The sequence below is a fragment of the Thermobia domestica genome, chromosome 1 (assembly GCF_964235325.1).
Source record: "Thermobia domestica chromosome 1, izTheDome1.hap1.1, whole genome shotgun sequence".
Taxonomy (NCBI): domain Eukaryota; kingdom Metazoa; phylum Arthropoda; class Insecta; order Zygentoma; family Lepismatidae; genus Thermobia; species Thermobia domestica.
In genome coordinates, this window is record NC_137454.1 from 99,484,611 (window position 1) to 99,511,322 (window position 26,712).

Genomic DNA, 26,712 nt, shown 5'->3' on the forward strand with positions numbered 1-26,712 from the left:
CGATAAAAGAAAAAAACTAGCAGATTTACTCTGAAATCACTTTTAGTAAGATCATGTGCTTCAAATAATTGCAGATCATTTGACAGGGTTTGAGGGTAAATGTTGTCCCACTTTGAGATCTCCAAGGAACTAATGGCTTAAAGGAGAATGTTAAACCTTAGGAATCTCTTTATAAAGCACAAACACTATAGTACTAATTAAAGACATAGAAAGGTACAGACTTGATTTAATAGCTAGAGATTTCTTCAGGAGTAAGAAGAAATTCATTAAAGACATACTTGGAGGAAGTATATAAAATAGGAAAAATAAAAATACTGAATACTTCCCAGAGGACATGCATGGATTCAGGTAGTGGTAGCCCAGATCAAATGTAGTTCAGAATATAAAATGGGAACATCTTAGCCGATCCAAGGGGTGATTAAGGGAGATGAAAACAGTATTTCGATAAACTTCTAAATATCCACAGGGAAGAAACATTAATATCGAAGCCTTGATCATATTTCGTTACAAAACGTTCAAGAAGGAAGGAATCTACTTAGTCAAATAGATCCACTAAATACTTTATGTAATATAGCAAAATGAGGAAATTTCTGTGAAAGAAAAATTTATAATGGTGAAACATAAGGGTAAGAAAGGAGGGAAAATATGTAATAATTGTCGAGGAATATCTATAAGCCTGGCTTGCTACGAGATCTTGTCTACCATTCTATTAACGTATTTCGCCCAACATATATGAAGTATTCGAAGATTTTCAATATAGTCTCAGACAAAACAAGTAAGCATTGAGTGAGATCATTTCAATGAGAAAGAAGATGTTCTTACACACATCAAAATATCTTCAAGTGCAGTAACCAATCAATGGAAAAACTACGTACTACATAATATACATACCCTCTGTAGATATGTAAAACGCCATACAAAATCCAGTGTTGGCGACTCACCTGTAACTTACCAGTTTTTAAATAAAAATATACCAAATTATCACATAAGTGTACATCATGACGAGCAAAATCCATATGGCTTACACGGATATTCTTTTGCAGGCGAACAATGTTTTATAACACGACAGGAATGAATCCGTTTCTCATACGAAAAGAATAAGATCTAATTAATATAAAATTGGAAATTGGAATATTGCAGAAATTTGGTTCTCTTTCCCCGTCTAGAAGTGAAATTTTTGGAAAATGGCGCAATGCTTTTTCACAGTTTACGAGTATATATCGAATTTTACATCTCAGCTTAGACAAATCCTCGCATTGGAAATTTTCTGAACACGTGGTCCTAAATTTGAGTAGTCTATTATAGAAATTCACCTTTCGGAGTGAGACTTTCTAAAACGTATAAGCACATGTTTAGTTATTTTTAATGAACAGTTTATGTGTCGAATTTCATCCCCCTAACTTTAGGGATTTCGGATTATCAGCCAAATATTAGAATTCACCTTAGGTTACACTTCAAAAATCCTTTCTTATGTCTTGCTGTCGTGACTTCAAGCAGTTTAACTGTTCAAATTTCACGCTTCCACCTGTAACAGTATGGCCTGGGTAAACACAAATATGTTGCTGCCTAGTTGGCAACACTGCATACTTTACGACATTTTTTTTTTAATTTAACGTCCCATAGATGTGCCCTTTAGGCTAAAGAAGACATATATTAATGAAAATTAATGATTATGATGGAATTGATAATTAAGAAAGAAACCGTAGAAGCCCTGGTGGATGCTGGGGGGTTCAGATCCTCTCCGAAACCCCTACTTCTCTATAATGTTAGTATTATTTTAGGGGTGATTTTACAAATTTTAATATAATTTATTATTTTAGTGAATTTGGAACACCCGAATATATACCTACGTACGTGCCTGCTGTCCACCACACACTCAAAAGGCCTGTAATCGAACTAGGGAACAGCGCTCTACCACTGAATTATCACTTCCTCTAGGTACACCAAGCTCTACATGGCGGATGAAGGAACTGCTTCTATAAGCACATTCACCAAGAGGGGAAAAACCTTTTCATCACGTATGTCTACAGAAGTCTTCCTGTCCTACACGTATGTCTTTCCTGCTCTACGGTCGGTGGCGGAGCGCGTTGAAAGACGAACTTCCCATTACACGAGTAAAGGGACAGTGGTGCGATATTATTGTTCAAAAAAGTACATGCCCTAATAGAAGATATGGATGACGATTTAAAAGACAGCTTTACGAAGAAGTAGAATGTCTATTTCACCAACTCCAAAGATGCCATATGAAAATTTGATTAGAGTATTTCAATGCGAAGTACGAGGAGAGGATATTTTCCAAAATTATACGGAACGAAAACTTGCATTAATCTGAGTGTCTAGAAAACCAATCCGACGCTAAAAAGCATCAGTTTCCACTAGTTGCTGCAACATATCTGACACAATCACTTCGAAAAGGATTCATGTGGTAAAATCTCCACAGAGTAAAAAATTTTTCAATATATAGAATCTTATCATAGAACTCCCTTACTTGAAGATACAGCCCCACATTACAATACCACCTCCACAGTTCAAGCTGATGGGTTGATGTTCGCAATATACTGACAGAAAATGAAGAAGCACGTAACTCGTAATAAATTATGACTATCGACTATATCTGATGTTTTCGAATTTCGCGATGCAGTATTATTGCTGTCTTTTAGATATACGTTCCTTGGGTCCGCCAGTACTTACACAATGCTGCAATGTCCTCCTCTTCCATTTTGACATAAGTAGTAGATTGATTTGACTTCACTGATCTTTCCAGTCACCAGCCTGTTGAAGGAGTCACAATGCTATCTCTAATAATTATTCAAGTTCACGAACTCTGTATCTTACACCATTATACGTATGTACCTTACTACCCACTGTGTTGCATAGGAGTAGGATTCGAATAAGGAATTAAATTTCTGGGCTTTCGGCAGCTACAGCCATGTCAGCCCATCACGTATGAGGATGGCATCCCTCGGCGATCACATTACTCGGGAATTGGTGAGGAAGAAAGAAGTAGCAAAGAAAGAAAGTGATCTGGGAACATTAAGTTTGGTACTATCTCGGCATTTGCTTCGTGTGAATGAGGAAACCCCAGTGAAAAAGCTTCTCCCCTTTTATCACCGAGTGTCCCCACCGGCAATCGAACGAGCAAATGCTCGCACCAAAGGTGAGATTGCTGTGTTGCAACGCACATGCAAGTCATTCTGGAACGAATCCACTCTTCTATCGCACGAATGTCAATCAATTTAAGGAAACTCATGTAATCATAGTCACATTGGAAATACTTTAGATTTCACGACAGCTAAGCTATACTATTAAATTATATTTCTATACGTCTATTAAGCATGTATGTAAACCAAATAAACATACCTTCTTCATATTTGTAGTTATTTGTTATATCCAGTCTGTAATTGCTTCCAATTGCTTTTGTACTTATGGACGAGCCACATCTGAAAGTAATAGAATTAAGCAGAAAATAATTATAAAGCAAACAATAAATATAGTATAATTACAAAAGTCATGAACAATAAACAATAGACAGTTGTGAACTCACAATCATCCGAAGTCTTGATTTATTTAACATTTCACGGGCGCATTTCAGCATTAACAAAGCAGACGTATAGAGCTTTTTTTTTTTTTTTTTTTTTTTTTTTTTTTTTGGCAATTCTAAGGTTGAAACGTAGAACTTATTAAATCTTTACAAAGAATGATATGTAATAATCAGTTCTTCAGTCAATGTACGTACGCGGTAGATCTCTCGTTCGACCTTCACTTTCTACTTACGCTGTAAAAGCAGTCAGTCAATTTGCAGTAGTTGTGCTTCAAAGCTAATGCTCGAAATGCCACTATATAAAGAAATTTATATATATATATATATATATATATATATATATATATATATATATATATATATATATTGTGTATATAAATCGTACAATAATAATTTTGTACTACTTTTTATTTCGTTGGAATCATCAGTAATAATATTATGCCAATCGTCTTGCCATTTACAGTACTGTATTCTACGTATAGCACAACTCCAGCAAACCTTTTCCATTGCAGAATACTCAAAACCACTAGTCTCTCACATGTCTGGATTGTGCGTCTGACAATCGCGACCAGAAGAGAAGAGATACTACAGGCGGGAAAAGGGAGACATAATATACAAATCAAAACCAGTCAAGATAGTTCACTCTAATTGGATATCTATGGGTTTAATAAATAGCAGAAAAGTACTGGATTTAAACAGTGTTATAGGAGAGGCTGGCAATGTTGCCTCATTTGTAGGTAGTCTTTGGTTCTACAAGGTTGAAGTCCTTTTAAAATTGTTAGAAATATAAGTAATGCAGAAATGATTGATATGTGGTAAGTTATGGCTCTCTTCAGATGAGAAGCAACGTGAGTAATAGCCAATGGTACGTGTTATTTAGCGCAATATTGACGGATTGCGGACTCTCTTTTTCTTTCTCGCTCTTTCTTTACCTAGCTTCATAGCAAGTGAATTAACAACAGTATACGTAAGGTCAAAAATATTATTCGAATAAAATTTAGAATGTTCAATGTTCATGCTAGGAATATACATATGAAATAAATTAATTGTCTTTTAATTTATTCCATAGAACTGCTAAAACCTCGTGTATTTCATCCTGTTATCACCATCGTCTATTCACAGTTTGTATTTAGCCGTTCTATTAACCAGAGTCTTAAATTTATTATAACAAGGTAGAAATTATGTTAATGGTTATATTATGAAATCTTGTTTTGTAATTTTTCTTGCGTTCCTGTTACGAAATTAGCCTCCATGTTGGTTTAGAGTTGGTTTATAAATGTATTCTAAAGCCTCTGCTTTTATAGTTTTAGAACTTAAGTTTTTGCTTTTCTTACTATGAAGCGAAGTTCTTTCTTATATAATAAAATAAATTCTAAAAGTAATTCTTGGAAATACTTTAAAAAAAACTGACAACCATTTTTAAAATACATTTTCTATAGCTCATGAAAACACAATACACATGTTATTCACTAAAAAAAAATCGAGAAATAGTTATAAGAGTAAAGATCAGAACTCTTGTTCCCTCCCAATTGTATCAATTCTCCACGTCTCGAAGCGGTCAAATTGTGTTTAGGGTACAATAATTTCTGATATAATTTAGAGGTCTGCGCGTTCTTTCAGCAATCATGAAATCGCATGTTGAGTAGAAGGGAAAAGAAAGAGAGGAATGAATGATGAAAAATCGTATTTCCTATACAGAATAAAGAAGTTTTTGTTTTGTTTCAAAATTGTTTTCGAAAGAAATAGAATCTTCTGCTTTCTTTATTTACACTATTTGTATTAAACGTGTGAAAATGTTTGTTTAAAAATATGCAGTTATAAGCATATTCAAGCAAAGAGAGGTCACCTAATAGTGTTAGTTAAGTTATATTGTGTACTATTTTGTGATGTGTTGCAGGTTCGGTTTCATGTAAGAGGGAAATATTGAACAAAAGCTTGAATCAAAATCTACTATGCGAGACAAGGTCTTCTAAAGATTTTCAAGATTGTTTTATATGAAAACATATAAAAGTCTGTATCATGACTTCCAGTTGACAGAAACATGTAGTTTGCACGTATGTGTTCATAATTCATTTTTCTACGTGTTAAAGACAGCAGTTAATATATTAATATAATATTTATAAGTAGCGTGTCTGGTATTAACAATATTCTCAGCTGTGCAAGAAGTCAGCATATAATATCGGTTGCCACAAACTGACAACACTGATAACTGCGATTGGACAAAGAAGACATAGTCATGTAACCTATCATTTATAAAAGCGCTATAATCATTATTTTAGACATATACTACCAAACGCTCAACCTCTCAGGGAATATTGATCAATCTATATATATAAAAGAGAACGTACAAATCCTTTGTTAGCTCATCACGCTAATACGGCTGAACCAATTTCTTTCATTTTTGGGGGGTTATTAAGATTTGGACCCTAGATGGTTTTTATCATATCACTTTAATTTTCAATTACCAGTGTCTTGAGATAATTGACCATTCAAGTGTCCATAACGTAGAAATCCTTTGTTAGCTCATCATAGCTAAATCTAACCGTATTTATATGCAACCCACATGACCGTGTCACTCGGCGGGTTAACATAAATGACAGGCGATATAATGTTAACATTTACTGCAATCTTCTATGGTTTTTATCATATCACTTGAAAGCGAAAAAGTAAAAATTATCTAAGTAACAAAGTTTATTGCGTTCCGGGGTGACCCCAGCGAAGCGGGGTGAACGCTGCTAGTTTATCCTAAAGAAGAGGTTTAGTGTGATTGTTTATTGCTTTCACCGCTCATGCATTTGAACTGTTTGATTCGTGATTTGACTTCTGGTGGTGAAATATATTAATTGATGTTAATCTATCACCGAGACACAATTTTGAAGTTTAGCTTCTCTTTTTAAATCAAACTCTACGTATATAAAAAGGAAGTATCAAACGATACGCGTTATTGATTAATCGATTACTGAAGTTTGAAGTCTCGGAAGCCGTAATTGGACATTTTCACCCTTATAAGAAAAGAAAAATTGAAGGTTGAATTTCGCCTTTACATAGAAATTTATAACAGTTTATTTTAATTTATTTATTTTGTTGATGAGTTGATTTTAGTTCAGCGTCCCGTTCAGCAGCGAGGCTATATGAGACGTGGACCTACTGATTAACGTGGAATCCGAACCACATGAGCTCCCGCCGGGAATCGAACCCGGGTCTCCCACGCCAAAGGCGAGTACGCTAACCGCTTAGCCACGAAGGAACTCTTATTTATTTTGTGCTTTGTGTCGTATCTTAATATACTCTGAAGACATCTTTCTGCAAATATATGAGATATCCATTTGTACAATAATAAGAGCATTAGTAGAATATGATTAGAACTCCTTATTAATTATTTAGTTAATTATGTTGAATGAAAATCTTATTACTTACCTGTTTGTAACTTTGCGTAGAAGTTTTAACGGTGGGTTGCTGGTGGCCACGTACTTCCATGTAACTTCGTCAGCATTCACCTCTGCAAACACAAATCCGTTGTCATAATGTTCCTGCGACATGTCACCCTTCTTCACAGCAATTACTGATGCTGGACCACACTGATAGACACCATCGCTTCGCTCCTGAGGTGTTGCATCAACCACTTGCCAACCACCGTATTCTTTAGGCAGCAAATCTGGTCTTTTCATCCAGGCCTCATTCCAGACATGGAAGTTCCTATTTGTGAAAGGACTTTTAGTTTAGTAATAGTTTTTTGATAGTGCAATAATCTCCCGATTTAGGTCAATTCGCAGCAACATAATAAATCTCGATAATTAGAGCTACATATATAAGTTTTTTCTTAGATTGTTTTATACATTTTTGCATATCCGAGTAAATAATGCTCCATGACGTTTCATTTGTAAGAACAGAGTCTATCAAAAATCTGAAGGCATCAGTATGTTATCACTAAAGCACGATCAGTAAAGTATGTTATCACCTCTGTTATCAGTAAAAGCACGAAACAAACATGGAAACAGAGGAAAGTTGTTGGAAATAGATACTTTTAAATCTGAAATGGTGACATTTTCCTATCGCGCCATCTATTTTGGATCCATACTGGTAAGGCGCTTATGTTACATGAAAAAGCAACATTTCTAGTTAGCAGGTCGTTCGTACAGAACGCAAAGGCGAGCAGAAATGATAAGAGAAGCGCGCACATATTATGTAAGGAAACCGCTTCATAAAACGCTTACAATCCATTCCCCGACAGTGCTGCATTGATGATATTATGAAGGCTCAAGAAAACAGTCCGTTCAAATAGTGAGTCGCTTTTTCATTTAACACAAGGACACCTTACAAGTAAGCGAGCCAAAATGGTTGCTGCGATTGGATAAATTCCATCATTTTAGATTGAAAACCACCTGTTTCCTCTCTTTCCATTATTCGATATTTTAATTCAGAACGGCTCAATAATTTTTATGTATTTTATACATACGGATTTTCATGAAATTACAAGCAATTTACAAAATCGATTTTCGTAAACTTCAAATTATTTAAAGATTTACTGAACGTATTTCTAACCCAGGTCGGGGAGATTATTGTACTTATATTCTACATCTGATAAATAAGATAGTAATGGGATCGCCCCAGTATAGGGCAATATGGTAGTATTGCTTTCTCGCCAGGAAAAGTAAATAATGTTGATTATATTTATGTTGGAAATAACCAAAGCAAATCACTATTATCCTGAGTAGAGAATAAATAGAGATTGAAGCGTACTCTAAATTTTTGAACATTTTATATACGAAAATATATAAGACATTTTACGAGAATTATTATAACCAAATTATCTTGTTTTAAACATTTAGATAAGGAATAGAATTAAATGTAACCTTAAAGCACTTTAACTTAACAAAATGCAATTTAATTAAGCCGTTCAAAAATCACATGGATTTACAACCATCCTTTCGACTAAATCTCCGACATAGGTAAACTTACTCTTAACGGTAATCAAAAACGCATGTAAATTATAAGAAGTTTTCAAATCTAAATCATACGAATGCCTTTTGTTTTCATAATATATTTTTCTCCAAAGTACCTTGATATTGCTGTCTTAAATGTAACAACCTGAAGGAATGATTCTTCGTATTTCTTGCATCCGCTGATTCTAAAATTTCTGGCTCTCCTTTACATCGCAACTTTAAATAAACTTTATTAGTTGATTCTATTTTCTATATAAAAAATGGATTAAAAGCATTTGTAATATTAATTCTTATTCTGTTTATTTACGAAATTAAATTATCCGTTGTTCCTAAACCAGCTTCTTCGATATTAGTATCTGCAGGAATTGTAGAAAAAGGTGTATTTGTGTTAGAGCAGTGGTTCTTAACGGAATTCCTATCACGGCTCTCATTTTATTGTATCCACTTGCCACTGACCCCCTTATAATTTCTGGTTTGTAATTAATATACTTATACTTTTTGGGAGTTTTAATATACCCATTGCGGAGATTTCACGATATCCATCTATTTCTATGATAGTCGGATCCATTTCTTGTATATAGTGGATAAAGCAACTTCCCTAAAAGCGAATAGATTAAAACCAAATTTCGTCAGTTCATTCATCTTCCGCTTATCTTTGCGCCCCAGGAAACCCTTCCGCGACCCCTAGCGGCCGCAACCGCCAGGTTGAGAAAACATGTGCTAGAGAAATAAGTTTTCTAATTTTAAATAAAACATTTTTGGAGTACAGCAATTTCCTAGTGTGGTAGAAATCACAGTCGAAAAAAAAAGTTAAATATTTTTAAATATTTTTCATACAGGTTGAAAAACCAGATAATTAAATATTTATTTCTCTATGTTCATTGAGTTACAAGAGACCAGAAGTTTCCATCTAACAGTAAAATTCTAAATATTATGCTATGCTACGTGACTTCTGTAGGTGAGTGGGTTACAACAGAAATAGGTTAAGAGGAATTTAACCACAGTTACACGATTGATATAAAAGACTGCCGTAAATTTGCTTCGGGGTCCAGTTGGTACAATGGAGAGGGAAGGCAGTTGTTTTGAAGAAGTCTCCATCGCTCGGAACATAGAGATGGATCTCTCCTGCCCATCAAAGGTTGGATCTGCTGGTCTCTTCTGCCGAATAGTATAGTAAGTGACTATCCTTCTACTTATCCCATAATATGGATAAATGTTGATTTGTGATTTTTCAATAGGAAATGTTCAAGATTCTTACCGTGTAATAGGAAATGTCTCCCATCTAATTCTCACTTACGTAATATTCAATTAATTAGCTTTCACTTTTGTTACCACCATTAATTAGTTATTAATTTTGTAACTTCATTTAATTTGTCTTATCATATATCAATAAATGATTGTAAATATACTAGCAACCCTTTTTTACATCATTTAAATATTCACATTTCCATAATTTAACTAAAGGTGTATCTTATATAGCAGTGACAGGCATTTTGGTTAGCCAATGCTCTCGTCAAGATAGTTTGTTTACATTTGCTAATGACGTTATGGCTAACAAAATTAAATATTACACCCCAAAAGAAAATTACATCACAATAGTTATCTTTTAAACTGAAGATTACTTCTACATAATTAATAAGTTAAAAGAGAAAGCTGAAAGAGTGTAAGAAATAAATTTATGCTGCTTCTGTTTATTGTCTAGTAATTTAGGCATATTCGAGTTAACTTGTTTGTATGTTTATTCTTCCGATATGCAAAAGTTAATATTCTTTCTCTCCTATGGCGTGAGAGACCCGGGTTCGATTCCCGGCGGGAGCTCATGTGGTTCGGATTCCACGTTAATCAGTAGGTCCCGTCTCATACAGCCTTGCTGCTGAAAGGGATCTTAAACTCAAAATCAACTCAACTGAACTCTCTCTCTCCTATTGAAAGACAACAAGTATTTTATAAAGAAATGCATAATGTAGTTCACATATTTCGAATTGATTCTTTATAAAGAGGAGTGTTTAGAAAATATTCTTTGCTCTTTCTTAATAATTTTAAACCATCTTTCACCCCATCAAAAGACTTGGCGCAAGAATATTGCTCGTCAAACTAATTGTAGATTGCAGCTTCTAATCTTGTAATCCCATACTTTTTGGTTAATGTGGAAGAAAATGTCTGTCTAAATCTTATGTCAGAACACAACAAATAATTAATAATATATTTTCCAATCTGTTTCGCAACTCCAGAACTTGTAATCTGGCATATAAATTGATTATAGGTTTTAACAGAGGAATTTTCATAATAATAGCGTAGGCAATCTCTTCCGACAGCCCTATCGTTATTAAGTAGATCATAACCTGTAAATTCTGCAAATATTTCTCTTTTTCTTCTTCGTCCACATCTTTTAAATAATCTACAGCCTGCTCCATACAGAAATCAAAATTATGTAGTAAATATTCCATTGCTTCTTCCTTATTAAAATCACCTACAAAATCTTTAGTAATATCAAAATCTAACAAAAAAATAATGTTCTTTTTCTAGTTCTATTAATATGGCTGGTAAATTCTCGAGTAGGGTAGATATAAGAAGATCAGCGCGTTCTATTTTGTAAGAGACAACTACCCGTACTTGTTATATATGTCTTTCTTATGTTTTGTATTATTTGATGTATAACTTTTGCTCGCTTTATACTAGAATCTTATGTATGTCTTTATGTAGAATCTTATGTATGAGACATTTGGTAGACTACAAGGATTACGTGACGACTTAACCTAAACTGGAATAAGTAACTTCAATAAACGTTTCAAAAGTACCTAAAATTATTTAATTCGAACTCTAAATTGCTCAATTTTATGTGAAGTAACCACTTTCAGGTTATTCGCATTTTTGACGAGCACTCATATCACAATCTTAAGAGTATACGTACTCCAGGAGAGTGTCCGATATTTTAATTTTCAAAAGTTGGCAACACTAATACTGTATAATGTTAGCTTGCTAGTGAGGTAATGAAAAGCTTGATAACTATATTGTATGTTAATAGGTGGCATGGTTACAGTGGATATACAGGGTGTTTCAAAACAACACCGACAACGTTTAGGAGGTCATTCCTGACACCAAGATAAGACAAAAAGTATAGACCAACTGGGGTGCACAAATGCTTCCTTCCGGAGTTATGGGCTGCCGAAAATTTGAAAGAAATGAACTTTAAAAGGTTCATAGCTCCAAAACTATGGAAGCTACCTCAATTGGTTCAAGACATCACTTAGGAACTAATTAATATGTGTACTATCCAAAAATACGTGTTTCAGAATCCTAAGATACTCACACAACAATTGTTATAGAGGGAGTTCGGTCATCGGCATATAAATTGAATTCTCACGAGCTACTTTTATAAAAAATGTTGTAGAAGTACCGCAGGATTTTGAAACTTGGATATTTGGATAGGGCACATACTAGTTTCTAAGTGAAGTCTTGACCCGACTACGGTAGGTCCAACAGTTTTGGAGCTATGGACTTTTAAATTTCATTTTTTTATGTTTTGGGCAGCTTATAACTCCGAAAGAAATCATTTGTGCACCCAGGTTGGTCTATACTTTTTGTCTTATCTTGGTGTCAGGAAGCACCTCCCAAACGTTGTCGGTGTTGTTTTGAAAGTATACAAAAAGTTTAAAAACAAGTTAATTTTTCACAATTTTCTCGGAAATTACTCACGGAGGTGTACAATTATACATATTATTTTGTTAAGGTCAATGAGGTACCTAGATCTGTATGTGACATTTTTGGACTTTTTTTTTTTTTTTTTTTTTGAAAATTTTAATTATATTGAAGATTTCTTACCAAACACTATCCTCAGTGTATCTTGAAATGTTTCTTCCATACTCATCCACATAGTAATCGATTGTAAGAGTTCTATCGATGTCGTGGGCAGAGTCTAAGTTGGTAACTGAACGGCACGGGATACCAATAGCACGACAGACTAGAATCAGAAGCATAAAATTATAACTTATTAAATCATAATTAACATTTTTTTTAAAAAAAATCTAAAAATAATGCTTTTATAAAATACATGATACAAAGAAATGGTACTTGGTGAAGTAAAATAAAGAAATGGTACTGAGACTATAAAAACATTGGTCGCCCTAAGTAGGTTCACGATAATCTAATTAGGTACAATCAATATCCTCAACCGTAACATTCTCCTCGACTATACACTTGTACCAACCTTGGATTTCCTTTGATCGTCCTTTTATTAGAAGTACACGTTTAAGTCAACTTCAGATGGTGAATTTTTAAGAACTATGTGTCGGCCATACGAGATAGCCTTACGTATTACGCTGGCATTTGCCAGTAGAGGTCAACGAGTGGAGGTCAATAATGGTCTTTTAGAGGTCAACGAGTTTATAGCGAGGGAGCTCCCATCTAGTGAGAATTACATTTGACAAATTAAAGAACCACGCACAATGCTTTTGGAAATTGGATTTCGGTGGAATTACTTGAAACTGTGATATATTGTATATATTGTGTTCTTGAGAAAAAGTCTCAATAGGCACAACCAGGGCCGGATATAGGGGGGGGGGGTGCAAAGGTGTACGTGCACTGACTTCGCTGTAAATATACACTACCTAAAGTGAGAAACTAGTAGTGAAAATAGCAACACTTTCCAAAAATTTCTGCTGTCAAGTTTCCGTTTGGGCTTAAAACAAAGCGATGTTTGCAAAATCGACAGTTTAAGTCAATTTTCTAAAAGTTGAAAGAAAAGGATTAACCGAGAACAGACACTTAGCATTTTCAAGGCATTTCCTCATTTCCACCACAGATGCCTAAAGGCATTTAAAAATTCCAATTAAATTCAAATGTACTGGTAGTTATAGGTGCACCCTCTCAGCAGATGCTGCATCCGGCAGTTTCAACCAATTTTACCAAAATCCAGAATAACGTTACCTTCTGCTGTTTTCAAAGAAGTGGCCCTGTAATGGCCAAAGATTGGTGGTTGTGCTCATTAAAACTTTTTCTCAGGATTACGATTTCTACAACATATCACGGTTTCAAGGAATTCCACCGAAATCAAATTTCCATAAGGACTGTGCGGGGTCCTTTGCTACACGAAAGCTCCGTACCGACATCACCAGCGTGTGTGGAAACTAAAGCTTGTGACAAACATCTTGGCATTTCACCTAAACGAGTAAAACGCAAGCTCTGACGCGACGTTACCAAGTAGTAAAGGGGTGCGGCTATGACTTAGCTAATCAGACTAAGACTAGTTTTAGACGGAAGCATTTATCGTAGCATTTCTCGTAGCAAAAATCGTATCATCGATATCCTACCGTGTAAAGTAGCAAATGCTATAGCATTTCCCATGCCATGGCATATCCTATGGCATTTCTTGTCGATAGAACCTGCTCTATTTCGTAGCATTTTCCACAGCATTTCTGCAGCGATTGCAGCGCCGTGGTGTGTTTAAAGGAAGCGAAAGATTGTGTGTCAAATATCCATGCTCTTTGTTTTGTGTAGGACATTGAATTGTAATAAAGAAAAATGAGGGAGTAGGGATACTATTATTATGTTGATTAAAAATATGAGGAACATCCTTGTTTGTACAAAGTTAAAAGCGTACAGTTTCACTGTACGAATCCACACAGAAATTCATTAAAAAAAAAAAAAAAAAAAAACCTTTCGTTTCATTTATTGTACCTTCAGCAATAATTTCTGAGGTGTGCTCTTGCATTCTCCGGTGCAGGTTCACTTTAACAGGTGGCAACGTGTAGTTTTACTATACGGATCCATAGTATAAGTAGTAGTAGTAGGAGGAGGAGGACGAGGAGTAAGTAGTAGTAGTAGTAGTAGTAGTAGTAGTAGTAGGAGGAGGAGGAGGAGTAATAGTAGTAGAAGTAATAGTAGTAATAGTAGGAGGAGTAAGTAGTAGTAAGAGTAGAAGTAGGAGTACTTAGTAATAGTAACAGTAGCAGTAGGTGCAGTGATAGTAATAGTAGTAGTAGTAGTAGGAATAGGAGTAGGAGAAGGGAGGGGAGTAGTAGTAGTTGGAATAGTAGTAGTAGTAGTAGTAGTAGTAGTAGTAGTAGTAGTAGTAGTAGTAGGAACGGGTTAGAAGCCCCGAAGGGGTTGGTTGGGTTCTGTTCTCGATACAAAATGGGGAAATTACAGACTTGCCAAAATTTTATGGCAGCTTATTGAAGATTACGTGCATTTCAGGTTCGACTTTAATTTCTATATTTCCACGTAAATACGCATTTCAGATGTAAGTGCACACCATATTTCCATTAATTATACACTACTCTATTAAAATATTAGAAATTTCTTCTGTAAATTTTAAAATGTATGGATCTGTATAGTATAACTGTACCGTTAAAAGTCCTTTGTATCATAATAAGCATATGCGAAAAAGGGCTTTAGAAGAAATAGTGACTGAAATATCTGTTTTTAGTTTTGGAGCCTTAATTGCGCTCTTCTGCAGTGATTTGTTTCCTACGTCACGAAAAAATGCTTATCAAAATGCTACCGTGTAAAAGCACAATATACTTTTGATGCCATAGAATATTATACGAGATTTTTGGCAGCACATCTGCTACGAGAAATGCTACGATAAATGCTTTCGTCTAAAACTAGCCTAACTACAGCGCGATCAGTTGGCAGGAAATAGACTGAAGTGAATGTGTACAAAATAAATGTGGCAATACCGCAGGCCTCTCATTTGCTAGTAGCATTTAAAGGGAACTTGGAGCGCCGCCTTCAAATGTCAAGATGTTTGTCAGGCCGTTTAAGTGAAAGTGTGTTGTGCTAGTTTATATATATATATATATATATATATATATATATATATATATATATATATATATATATATATATATATATATATATATATATATATATATATATATAACTAAACAAAGTCAGAATTAGAAATCCTTTTTTGATGCTGCTATACTAGAAAACTCAGCATCTTCTAGGATTTTTTGCTGTGTTTAATTACTTTCGTTATTGGAATTAATACATAATGAGTTTTAAAACTAAGAGCTTTTAGTGCAATTAAAGTGAGATTGTGTTGCATTCACTCCTTTTTCGTTGACTTCATATTGATATGTAGAGTACAGAAACAATAATTTTAGGAATGGATCAAAAGAGTGCGATCTTGGCCAAGAGTTTTAGGAATGATCCAAAAAATGCATCAAAAGATTGCGATCTTGGCCAATAATTAGTTTTTGGATCAGGGGCCACAAAAGTTTGGAACGGCTCCTAAATCCTGCTTTCGTACTTTTTTAAGAAATAAGCACACCATACTGAGTAAATTGTTAGTTTTGGTTTGGCTACACTATATGTAGTTCTCAAAATATTGGGCATACAAGAAAATGTTTGATCCTATGAAATATATTGAGTTTTGTGGATCAGGAGCCACAACATTTTTGAACGGTTCTTAAATCAAGTTTTCATATTTTTTACCTAATAAATACATCATACTGAGTAAATTGTTGCTTTGGTTTGGTTACACTTCATGTAGTTCTCGAGATATTAGGCCTACAAGAAAAATTTTGCCTGAAATATATTTGATCTTTTGATCCAAATAATTGGGAATGAGGGGACGGTGTCCGCCCGCATTCACCTGCACTTTTACCCTTGCCTATAGTACTAAACATAGATAGTGCGTTTTTCACCGCGTGTATAACGGAAGGAGGCTCATTCAAGCAACGAAATTAGCTGATTTACGAAAACTAACTTCTTTCATTCCAGAAGGGTGCAGCAATTTTTATGTTGATTTACGTAGTACTGTAAAGAGTCCCATCAAACTTCGTAGTAAGGCAACAGGAGTCCACTTAACAGAAGATAGTAGACTCTGACATTTCCATTGTGACCTCACTTTCGGAATAAGATATCTTAGTGACTTTTCTTCTGTGAAACTTTTTTTCTTACTGTGTTTGTTTCTTTCTTTCTTTTTCTTTTTTCTTTTTTTCTTTTTTCTTTTTTTTTTTGAAAATGATAACATTAACATATTATATCACATGTTTAATGTATGAAGGATACCATAGGCTCAAAGCCGGACTTAGCATTTTGGCGCCTATAGGCCCAATAATTTTTTCCGCCCCCTAGTCTGGTTAAAGTTACTTTTCTAAAAACCTTTATTAAAAAAAAAATATATATCAGGTCTATATATTAATTGCTTAAACACCACTCCACAATGCAATTTTATCATTGCAAGTTTTTTTTGAGGAATTTACTTGGTTCTGGGCTTAACAAAATACCGTTAATGTATTAACAAAAGATTGGTGAACTTTACCAACAATTATTTGTTCCAATGAACTTCAAAATCAGAATGCTTTATTAGCCTGATTTTTTTTAATCAATTCAAAAAATATGTTAAGTTATGGCTATTTTTTTATTTCTAGATATTTTTTTCTCTCGGCCGTGCGCCCCCTGGGAGCTTGCGCCCATAGGCCCAGGCCTACCGGGCCTATTGGGAAATCCGGCCCTGCATAGGCTCCAGACAGCGTATGAACATTTTTTCAGGGGTTTAAGGATGTCCTGCATTTTATGCACGGAACATATTATTATTATTATTATTATTATTATTATTATTATTATTATTATTATTATTATTATTATTATTATTATTATTATTATTATTATTATTATTATTGACAATGTATTGTAGTTGAGGTGAGTTGTTTTTGAGCTTAACGTCCCTTTCTGCAGCAAGACTATATGAGACGGGACCTACTGAACATTAACGTTGAATCCGAACCACATGATCTCCCGCCGGGTTTCCCACGCCAAAAACGCGTACGCTAACCGCTTAGCCACGGAGGAACTCTGACAATGTATGGTATCAATAAACACAGTTATAAAAAGGTATATTCAATATTTCATATATACTTAATTTTCTGTGAAATTGTTTTGAGTAGGTTTCATGCATGGAAGAGTTTCCTTTCAAGGCATCAATAAACAAAGTTGTACTAGATATATTCACTACTTAATTTAGATTTGATTTTCTCTCAGTGGCGGATGTAGAAGGCAATAACGGGGGGAGGGAGACAGCCAGACCCAGACTACGATAGGTATATCATGAGTGTATTATAAACTTTCAAAAATATATAAATAATAGCTTAAATAATGTTTGTAACTCAAAAAGCTGGGGGGCCTAGGCCCCCCCGGCCCTGGGCTAGATCCGCCACTGTTATCTCTGAACTTTTTTTGAGTGAGTTATGGGTTTCATATACGGTGTCATAGAATTAGGAGTGTAAGAACATTGTATTAATGTTGGCTATATCTAGTACTACAAGCGTCTTAAATCTCTTAAACTGTATATACGGTATATTAACTCCATTGCGCACACGCTCATTGCCAACAGGATACCAAAGAAGGCTAATATTTGCCTCTCTCAGTGAATATAGACTAAAGCGCTTTAAATTTCCGTATCGTAGTACATTCAAATCGTTTGGAAATATAAGAATGGCAATTTTTTTTATAGACTTTACCAGAACAGTATTATTTTTGTGGCAGCTTTCAACTATGGGATGTGGCGAAAGCAACTTACCTGAAGTAAAGACACCTGAAAATACCCAGCACTGTGCATATTTCACCCTATGCTTTTCCTCGTAATACGACTGTAGAATATCGACGCTTCCACTCCAGTCACTGGGATGGGTTCCTCTGCTGAAATCATCTCCCCAATTACCCTCCATAACACCATGGAATTTTGCGAACCGATCATAGTTTAGCTTAAAAGAAAAAAAGAGAAATACTGTGATTCTTATCAGTAACAATTTCTTTTCTTATTAACATAGTTTGATTGGTAGTTTGATCATAGTTTGAATGATAGACCGTTCACCTAGTGGCTACTGCGCGTGCTTTTGGTTCCGGGTTCGACTCCCGATAGGAAAGCCTTGAAAAATTCGATGGTTCGAATTCCACCTTAAATTGTAGTTCCACGTCTCATGTAGCCTTGGTGTTGAAAAGGAGGCAATTTTTCTTTCACTATAACGTCTCACGATTATGCCCTTTTAGCTAAAGGAAATGCTGATCAAGGCAAAGGAATATAATGGAAGAATTGGTGGAATGAGAAAGTGGGAGGAAACGGGAGTACCCAAAGGAAACCTCGGACGCGATGTTGTCCATCACAAACTTACTTGGCCGTTGATTGAACCAGGAACCCTACGCACCAGAGATAAGCGCTCGACAACTGAGCCACCGTGCCCCCCCTCCCCCCATATTCAAGTTCAACCAACTAACCACCTGAGTGATACAGTAACAGTAGATTTTCCATGGAACATTATTTTTAGTGATAAGCAAATGCAAGAACAAGACCAAGACCAAGACCGGGGTGAGCCTTGGTCTTTTTCTTGCACATCCAGTCTTGGTCTTGCACTGGAACCTTTAGTCTTGGTCTTGGTCTTGGTCTTGCTTGCAAGAGTCTTGCAAGTTTTGCTTTTAAGAAATCTTATAATTTTCGTAGGTAAATTTTACTCTGAATATAAGGGATAATAAATTCTACAATGCTCTAATAATAGCGGAAATACGATGTATGTTTCTAAATGTAATGTAGTTTACCTTCGTGCAAGTTTGATGATAGTGTACAACATAGGTGATAACTTTCATTGTCTTAATAGGTGCCCAAGCTTCACTACTTATAAGATAAATCACAACGTTTTGTAATCTTTTTATATTTTTTTAACAGATCCAACACTCCACTGGTTCCCAAACCCCTGAGACGCATGAAAGAAAATCAAGACGCACATATTATTGAAATACCATGAACTGCAAAATTATTTTTACACTCTAAAGGCGTCAGATTTTTCTTTTCAACCACGATTAGCTAATCCTTTCATTAAACAAACTTCCAATTAAATATTGGAGATTTTGTTTCACTGATTCCAAGATGTACTCTATGGGGCAGAAACATGGACATTACGCAAAAGCGATGGAAAAAATGCAGACTTTCGAAACGTGGGCACGGAGAAAAAAAAGAGAGAATTAGCTGTCCGAATGAGAAGATGTTAGAAATATTAGCAATAGGAGAAAAAAGAAGAATTTTAGATATTGATAAGAGGAGGAAGAGGAACTGGTTGGGATATTGGCTGAGAAGGACATGCTAGAGGGTATGGTGGAAGGAAAGAAGAGAAGAGAGTGAAGGAGATTGTAGTTGAAGGAAGGTATTAAAATAAAATTGCTACGTCAAGACGAAGAGACTAGCTGAGGACCACCGTACATCGAAGTTTCTCAGTTGCCTGACTAAGAGCATTAATAGAAAAAATAATTTGAGTGAGGAAAGCAACTTGCGTATTTTTGGTGGACTTAAAAAAAAAAACATTTGATAATGTAGAGAGGAACAAATTGTTCAAGTTTCTGAGAAATTAGAAGTAAACCATAAGGAGAGTAGTCTATAATCCATATAAAAAACAAAAGGCAACATTCGAAATCGAAAAAGAGCGAGTGGTTCAGAAAGAGGTAACCAATATTGTTTAATCTTTACATTGAAGAAGCAATGAAGGAAGCGTAGAAATAACTGTTCATGATCAGAAAATACACAACGCTTAAATTTGCGGACGATATTGTGGTGTTACCAGACAATGAGAAGAAAAAAATAGAGTTATGTGTAAATGGAATGCAACAAGCAGCAAATTCACCATTCTCATCAACAAGCGGAAAACCAAAGTTAGGAAATGCATTAGAAAAGAAACAACAAGTAAAATGAAAATCAAAATAGGCGATAACATGGTGGTAGAGTTACAGGGATTCTGTTACTTAGGGATTAGAATAACGAAAGGTAGTGAGTACAAACAAGGTGTAAAATAAAGAATAGCTCAGGTAAAGTAGGTATTAAGAAGAAAAACAGAAGCTTATAACTGAAAACATCAATATAAAATTGAATAAAAGGGTCTTGAAAATATATGTATGGAGCATGGCTGCATTTATGTGAGGCATGGACACTTGGAGAAAAGTAAAAACGAACAATAAAAGCCTTCGAAGTGTGGTATTATAGAAGGATGTTGTACACCAAAGGAGGTGATAAGATATCAAACAAAAGGATATTGGAAATCGTAGAAGAAGAATGTAGTATAATGAAGAATACTTCGAAACGAAGAGATAGGATAATTGGACGGATTATGAGATATAGTGACCCCGTATAGCGTAGTTGCGAACATTCTCATCTTTGGTGCGAGTGGTTCAAGGTTCGATATCTGGTGGAAATACTAGGTTGAAAAAAATATAAGAGCCTTTTCAGGCTAGCCATTCTCAGTGGGTTTTTTCTGGGTTCTCTGTATCGACTGCAAGCTGCAAATTCGTGTTATTATTATTCAGTTTAAAATCTTTTGTCGTCGCGAATTCTGTCGAGAAATTTGAAGCTTAAAATATATAAAACAATAATCATGCATGTTGTTCTGTATGGTTGCGAAACATGGTCGCTTACTCTGAGGAAAGAACGCAAATTGAAATTATTTGAGAATAAAATCCTGAGACAAATATTCGGACCCAAGAGGAACGGAAATGGGGAATGGTGGAAAGTTCATAACGAGGAACTGCATAATTTATACCATTTACCAAACATTCTTAGGGTAATCAAGTCTAGGTGGTAATGGAACAAGGTAGGAACGGTTTCAAAATTTTAACTGGAAATCCAATCGGAAAATGACCATTAGTAAGACCTAGGCACAGATGGAAGGACAATATTAAGTGGAAACTGGATCGAGTTCGCTAAGGACAGAAGTCAATGGAGAGCTTTTGCGAACGTGACATTGAACCTCCGGGTTACATAGGCCATGGATTTAGTTATAGTCCTCGTCAGCCGAATTGGCATGTGGCATCAATGTAAAAAATTAAGGAAAGATGAAACAAAAAGAAGAATCAGCGTTAAAAATATAAAGCTACAGCAAGCGTTTGGTTACTTTTTCTTATAAGGAGCTCTGTGTGGAGAAAACTGGGAGGGGGGGGGGAAGTCAAGTTGAAAATGGATATTACTGTAACGGAGTATTTCGAATTCCATTCTACCTCCATGCTAATCCTATGGACTGCAAATGACGGTCGATAAACCAGTTCGATCAGATAGACTCTAGGTAGAACTTAAGAAACTCGGAAGATTATATATTTTTCAGTACTATTGTTTATATTCTTTTACTCAAGATTCTTCATAGTTCGTTATTAAAATACTTACTAACATATTCTCATTTTATTGTCCTAACAAACTAATATGGGTATGTTACCAGTAAAATATTTTAAATTGATCGAGCCCCTGGTGTGTAACCAGAGTATTTCATGTCATGTCTCCCCTCATTATGAAATCCTGGCTAAACAAACCAATATATGTTTGCAGTAAAATAGTTTAGAATGATCGAGCCTCTGGTGTGATAACAGCAGTATTTCGTCACGGACCCTCCCCCCTAGTACGAAATCCTGACTACGTGCCTGTTCTTAGTGTACAGTTATTGCTTTTTGCATGACGGCTTTCTTTCTGAAACCAAACTGGCAATCTGCTAGTATTTCTTCTATCTTGGATTCCAATTATCCATAGATTATTTTTGTCAAGATATTTGAAACCTGAGTAAGCAAGCTTATTGTCCTGTGATGTTCACTATCTTCTATTTTATTTGCTCTTCCGGTAGTTTGAACGCTCCTGTCCTTCTTCATAAATGCTATTAATTCACTTATACAATCTGTTTCGAATTTCACATTCCGCACACTATATGATTTTTGCTGATATCTCATCCACACCTGAAGCTTTTGAATATTTTAGGACATGTAATGCTTAGTCTTACTCGGATTTAAGTATGAAGGCTCTCTTCCCTCCTCTTCTCCTTCCTCAGTGTTTTTCTGTTCCTCTAATTACTTGTGACTTTCAGCATGAGCCTTTTTAAATATTCATTCCATGTTTTCACTTTATCTCTAGCTTCTGTCAAGGGTCTTCCTCCCTTATTTTTAGTACATTGGTCTTTGATCTCTGTGGTTTGATGTTTCTTTTAGTCTTCCTATAAGTCACGTCTATTCTTCCTACTTTCAAATTATTTTCTATTCCTCCACATTGTTATTTTATCCACTTCTCCTCGGCAAGTCTACGTTGTCACGTCATCTGATTTCTCATTCTTTTATGTGCTTCTTAACCTCATTGTTGTTGATATTTTATAGTTTTGTTGATACTTGTTGAATTCCCTTCTCATCCATTAATCCCACCATTTCCTTGCTGATCCATTCTCTCCTTGCTATTTTCTCTTCTTGGCTTAATAATTCCTTTGCTGTAGTAAGTAGGCTAATTTTATGAACGGCAAATCCTGGTTAATTTCTTCTTTCGTTGGTTCTTGTGTTATTATCTCTATTGTCTTCAACGCGAAGCTTCACTTCTACAGTTCTTATTTTGGTTTATGAACGTCTTTTTTTAATGAATATCTAGCATTCTTGATAAAATCCTGGAATTTTCCACTCACAAACCCTGTGCTTATGTTTCTTGAGTAAAATGTTTATTACCAATTGTTTGTTCCTAATGCAAAATTCAATGTTTTCTCCTCTTGTGTTGTAAATGCTTAGTTCCTATTTTCTTATTGTTCTCCCTTCTGCGCCTTCTCATACGATCGCATTCAAACCTTCTACAAAAATAAGATTTTCCTCTCCTTTTACATATTTCTTGACGTTTTCAATATCTTCATAAGTTTGCTTTATTTCTTCATCATTGTGCATGTTTACCTGGATGATAGTTGTATCCCTTGGTTTGAAAACTAATTTTACTGCTATGATTCTGTCATTTACTATGTTGTTACTTCTCACTCTTCGTCCAATCTTCTGATTCATTATAAATCCAATTTCAGCAACTCCATTCGCCGTTTCTAAGTTAATAGCTGATAACCATTATCTACTTTCAGTCGTTCTATCTTTATCTTCAGATTTTCTAACTTATCTGCTATATTTAGACTCCTGGCGTACAGTAAAATCCTCTGACTTATATTACCTGTCCATAAATAAGCGACTTCTTGCTCTCCCCCAAAATCCGTGGAGCTGACTGCTTTTGCAGTCTGGGATTCTGAATTTTTTACTCTACCCATTTGGGGTAATTTAGTTTTAAAAATCGTCATTCACACGCTGAGTGTTCTTGTGAAAGACACAGTAATGGTTTTTCGTTGTTTTCACCGTTTACACTTTTTTACTCCACTGGTTTTCTGCTTTGCCCACTGCTACAGCAAACATGCCTAGCCCTATCCAATAGACCAGATTCCTCATTCTGAGGACTGCTCTACAGGTCAGAGCATCGTTTGCTTAGGATTCAATTCTAAGAAGCATGCGATGCGTGATCACCTTATCTATACCTTACCTACACTCGATCACCTTATCTATACATAACAACGTTGGATAAACTAGTATACTAAACTTGATAGTCAATATCATTGTTTTGAAGTTTAATAGTAGAAATCTTCAACTTACAGCAGCTGACAATGCTCTAACAGTCTTCACAGGGTCTTTTCTTTTTGTCAAATGGATATAACCACAGTTAGAGAGCACATAGAGAGTACAATCTAATATATCACTCTCAAATTGGCCGAAAATCCAAGGACGAGGTGTGTTATATGCCATATATAGAATGCCATGATCATTCATTACGTACTCCTCTCTCTCTTCTTCGCTCTCCATAAATACTTGGTCCTCTGAAATGAAAGAAACATATGGATTAAACACGTGGCTTGTATGAAGCATTATGACAATATGCAAATTAGAGAATTCTACAAATCATAGTGGGATATTTACATGTTAGACGTGATTACAGGAATTTCTTGCTAAGAAATTGGAATCCTTTTAAAAACTAAGAACCAAATTATTGTAATATAACACCAGCAGTTTCCATACATACATATAATGCTTACAAAAAATATAACAGTAATTAGTTCCTTTTGTGTTAACCCTTTTAGGATTTCCATTTTTTGAAGTAAACAATAGACTTTCACTCAAACGGCTATTGCTTCCTTACTATTACGGTAGAATTATGGTTCATAACTCTCTCTCTCTCTCTCTTTTTTTTTTTTTTTTTTTTAATAGAATTACCGTACACGATAGCCGCAATTTTAGCACCATGGCTTTAATAAGCCGGCATCTGCCGTTTCTCCTCGTCTGAACCGCTAGTGTTGCCCTTAAACAGGCATGTGGTCTCTATGTAACTGTCAGTACCGCAATTAAACTGCCACATGGCCTCTTCGTAACCACCAGTACCGCCATTAAACCGCCACATAGGCTCTTCGATCCCGCAATTAATACTCTACTCTCAATTTTGCCAACAATGCATTGCATTGGTATTTATACGCTTAAAGTTCTATACCAATACATGGTTAAAACACAAAATAACTACCACTTTGGCGTGTTAGTTGTATGTTAATTTAACACCAAAGACATGACCTTCAGAAGTAACTAGTAATTTTCAGTGAGAATTGTAATTAGATTTTATTGTTTGCAATGGGCAAATCTTTGCGCAGTATATTTTACATTTTTGCCAAGTAACGAATAACGTAACATGTTTCCTGTAACCGGTCACGAATTGGGGAAAATAGTTTTGTAAGCCTATGAACTGTCTGACAACAGTTACGTAAGTAACAATCCTGCCACCTGTTGTTCTTATATTCTAGTATATATATAAAAAAACAGATGACAGAACAGTTCTCAGCGAACGTTACCGAGTTCTCACACTCATTCAATTGTCTCTATAACACCGAAAAGTCTCTATAACACCGCTTGGCGGAAGAACGACAACTGCCATCTAACTTTACGACAACGGCAGCCACTTCGCTTCCGCTTCAGTGGCTTTCCGCTTGGAACCGAAAGCGGAACGATGCCGGCAGTCATTTTCCTTCACTTCGATGGCTATCCGCCAAAAGGTCACAGCGGATTGATGATAGTTGGCGGCACTTTGCACACGGGGTCTCGTTTCTAAGCAAAACCAACAAAGTGTCCTGTAAGTGTTATTTAAAATATAAATGGAAAAAGCAAATTCCACGTTCTTTCATTAAAATTGCTATGTACAGAGCTCTTTTCGTACCAATACGTATTGAGGGTTTTTAGGACATGTAGTACCCGGTTATTCTAGTAGCCAGGGGTGTGAGGTTGGTGCACAGTCTCGGGCTCAATTCCCCGGGAGAGAACAAAAGTTTATTTTACAATCACTTACGTTCTTTAATAATCCGTCTCCTTTAGCTTAAAGAGTATAACCATGGTAAATTAAAAGTTTCACTTCATGTCGTTTTAGACCATAATTGAAACTTTTAGGTGTTGTTGAGTGCTTGAAGTTTCAGCGCGTTACTTGGGTATTTCGTAACTTTAAAACATTACTAGCACCCAATGTAATATGGGAATCAGAGCTAGACAGGTCCCCCCGATTCATATGCGGCCAATTTTTGTGTTAAAATTCTGGTCTCTTTAAAGAGTCTCTAGTTCTAGACATTTTTGCTAACATCAATTAAACCACGAACAAAATACTCCACTGAATGAATGAAGAATATTAAGGCGTGTGTTAAAAATTTTAGTAATATTACGTGTTGATTCATTTTCTGAATCATGTTTCATTATTATCGGTGCTAATAATTTTATTTTTGTAAAGAAACAAGTTACTACTCATATATACAAACCTAATTTTAATCATATTAATATATATATATATATATATATATATATATATATATATATATATATATATATATATATATATATATATATATATATATATATATATATATATATAAAAGAGAACGTACAAATCCTTTGTCCGCTCATCACGCTAATACGGCTGAACCGATTTCTTTTATTTTTGGGGGGTTATTAGGATTTGGACCCTAGATGGTTTTTATCATATCACTTTAATTTTCAATTACCAGTGTCTTGAGATAATTGACCAATCAGGTGTCCATTACGTACAAATCCTTTGTTAGTTCATCATAGGTATAAAAATAAACGTATTTATATGCAACCCGCATGACCGTGTCACTCGGCGGGTTAACATAAATGACAGGCGTTATAATGGTTTTTATCATATCACTTGAAAGCGAAAAAGTAAAAATTATCTAAGTAACAAAGTTTATTGCGTTCGGGGGTGACCGCAGCGAAGCGGGGCGGGTTAACATAAATGACAGGCGATATAATGTTAACATTTACTGCAATCTTCTATGGTTTTTATCATATCACTTGAAAGCGAAAAAGTAAAAATTATCTAAGTAACAAAGTTTATTGCGTTCCGGGGTGACCGCAGCGAAGCGGGGTGAACGCTGCTAGTATATA

General features: G+C 35.2%; 1 protein-coding gene across 1 annotated transcript in view; it reads right to left on the minus strand.

The window, feature by feature from the left end:
* LOC145687629 (annulin-like) overlaps window positions 1–26,712 on the minus strand; it is a 73,593-nt gene that overhangs the window by 21,831 nt on the left and 25,050 nt on the right. The window contains exons 5-9 of the mRNA XM_081761097.1: window positions 23,881–24,101; window positions 18,014–18,197; window positions 12,307–12,445; window positions 6,959–7,237; window positions 3,361–3,440 (exon numbers count right to left, since the gene is read on the minus strand). Coding sequence (XP_081617223.1) covers window positions 3,361–3,440; window positions 6,959–7,237; window positions 12,307–12,445; window positions 18,014–18,197; window positions 23,881–24,101 — 903 coding nt within the window. The remainder of the gene's footprint in view (window positions 1–3,360; window positions 3,441–6,958; window positions 7,238–12,306; window positions 12,446–18,013; window positions 18,198–23,880; window positions 24,102–26,712) is intronic.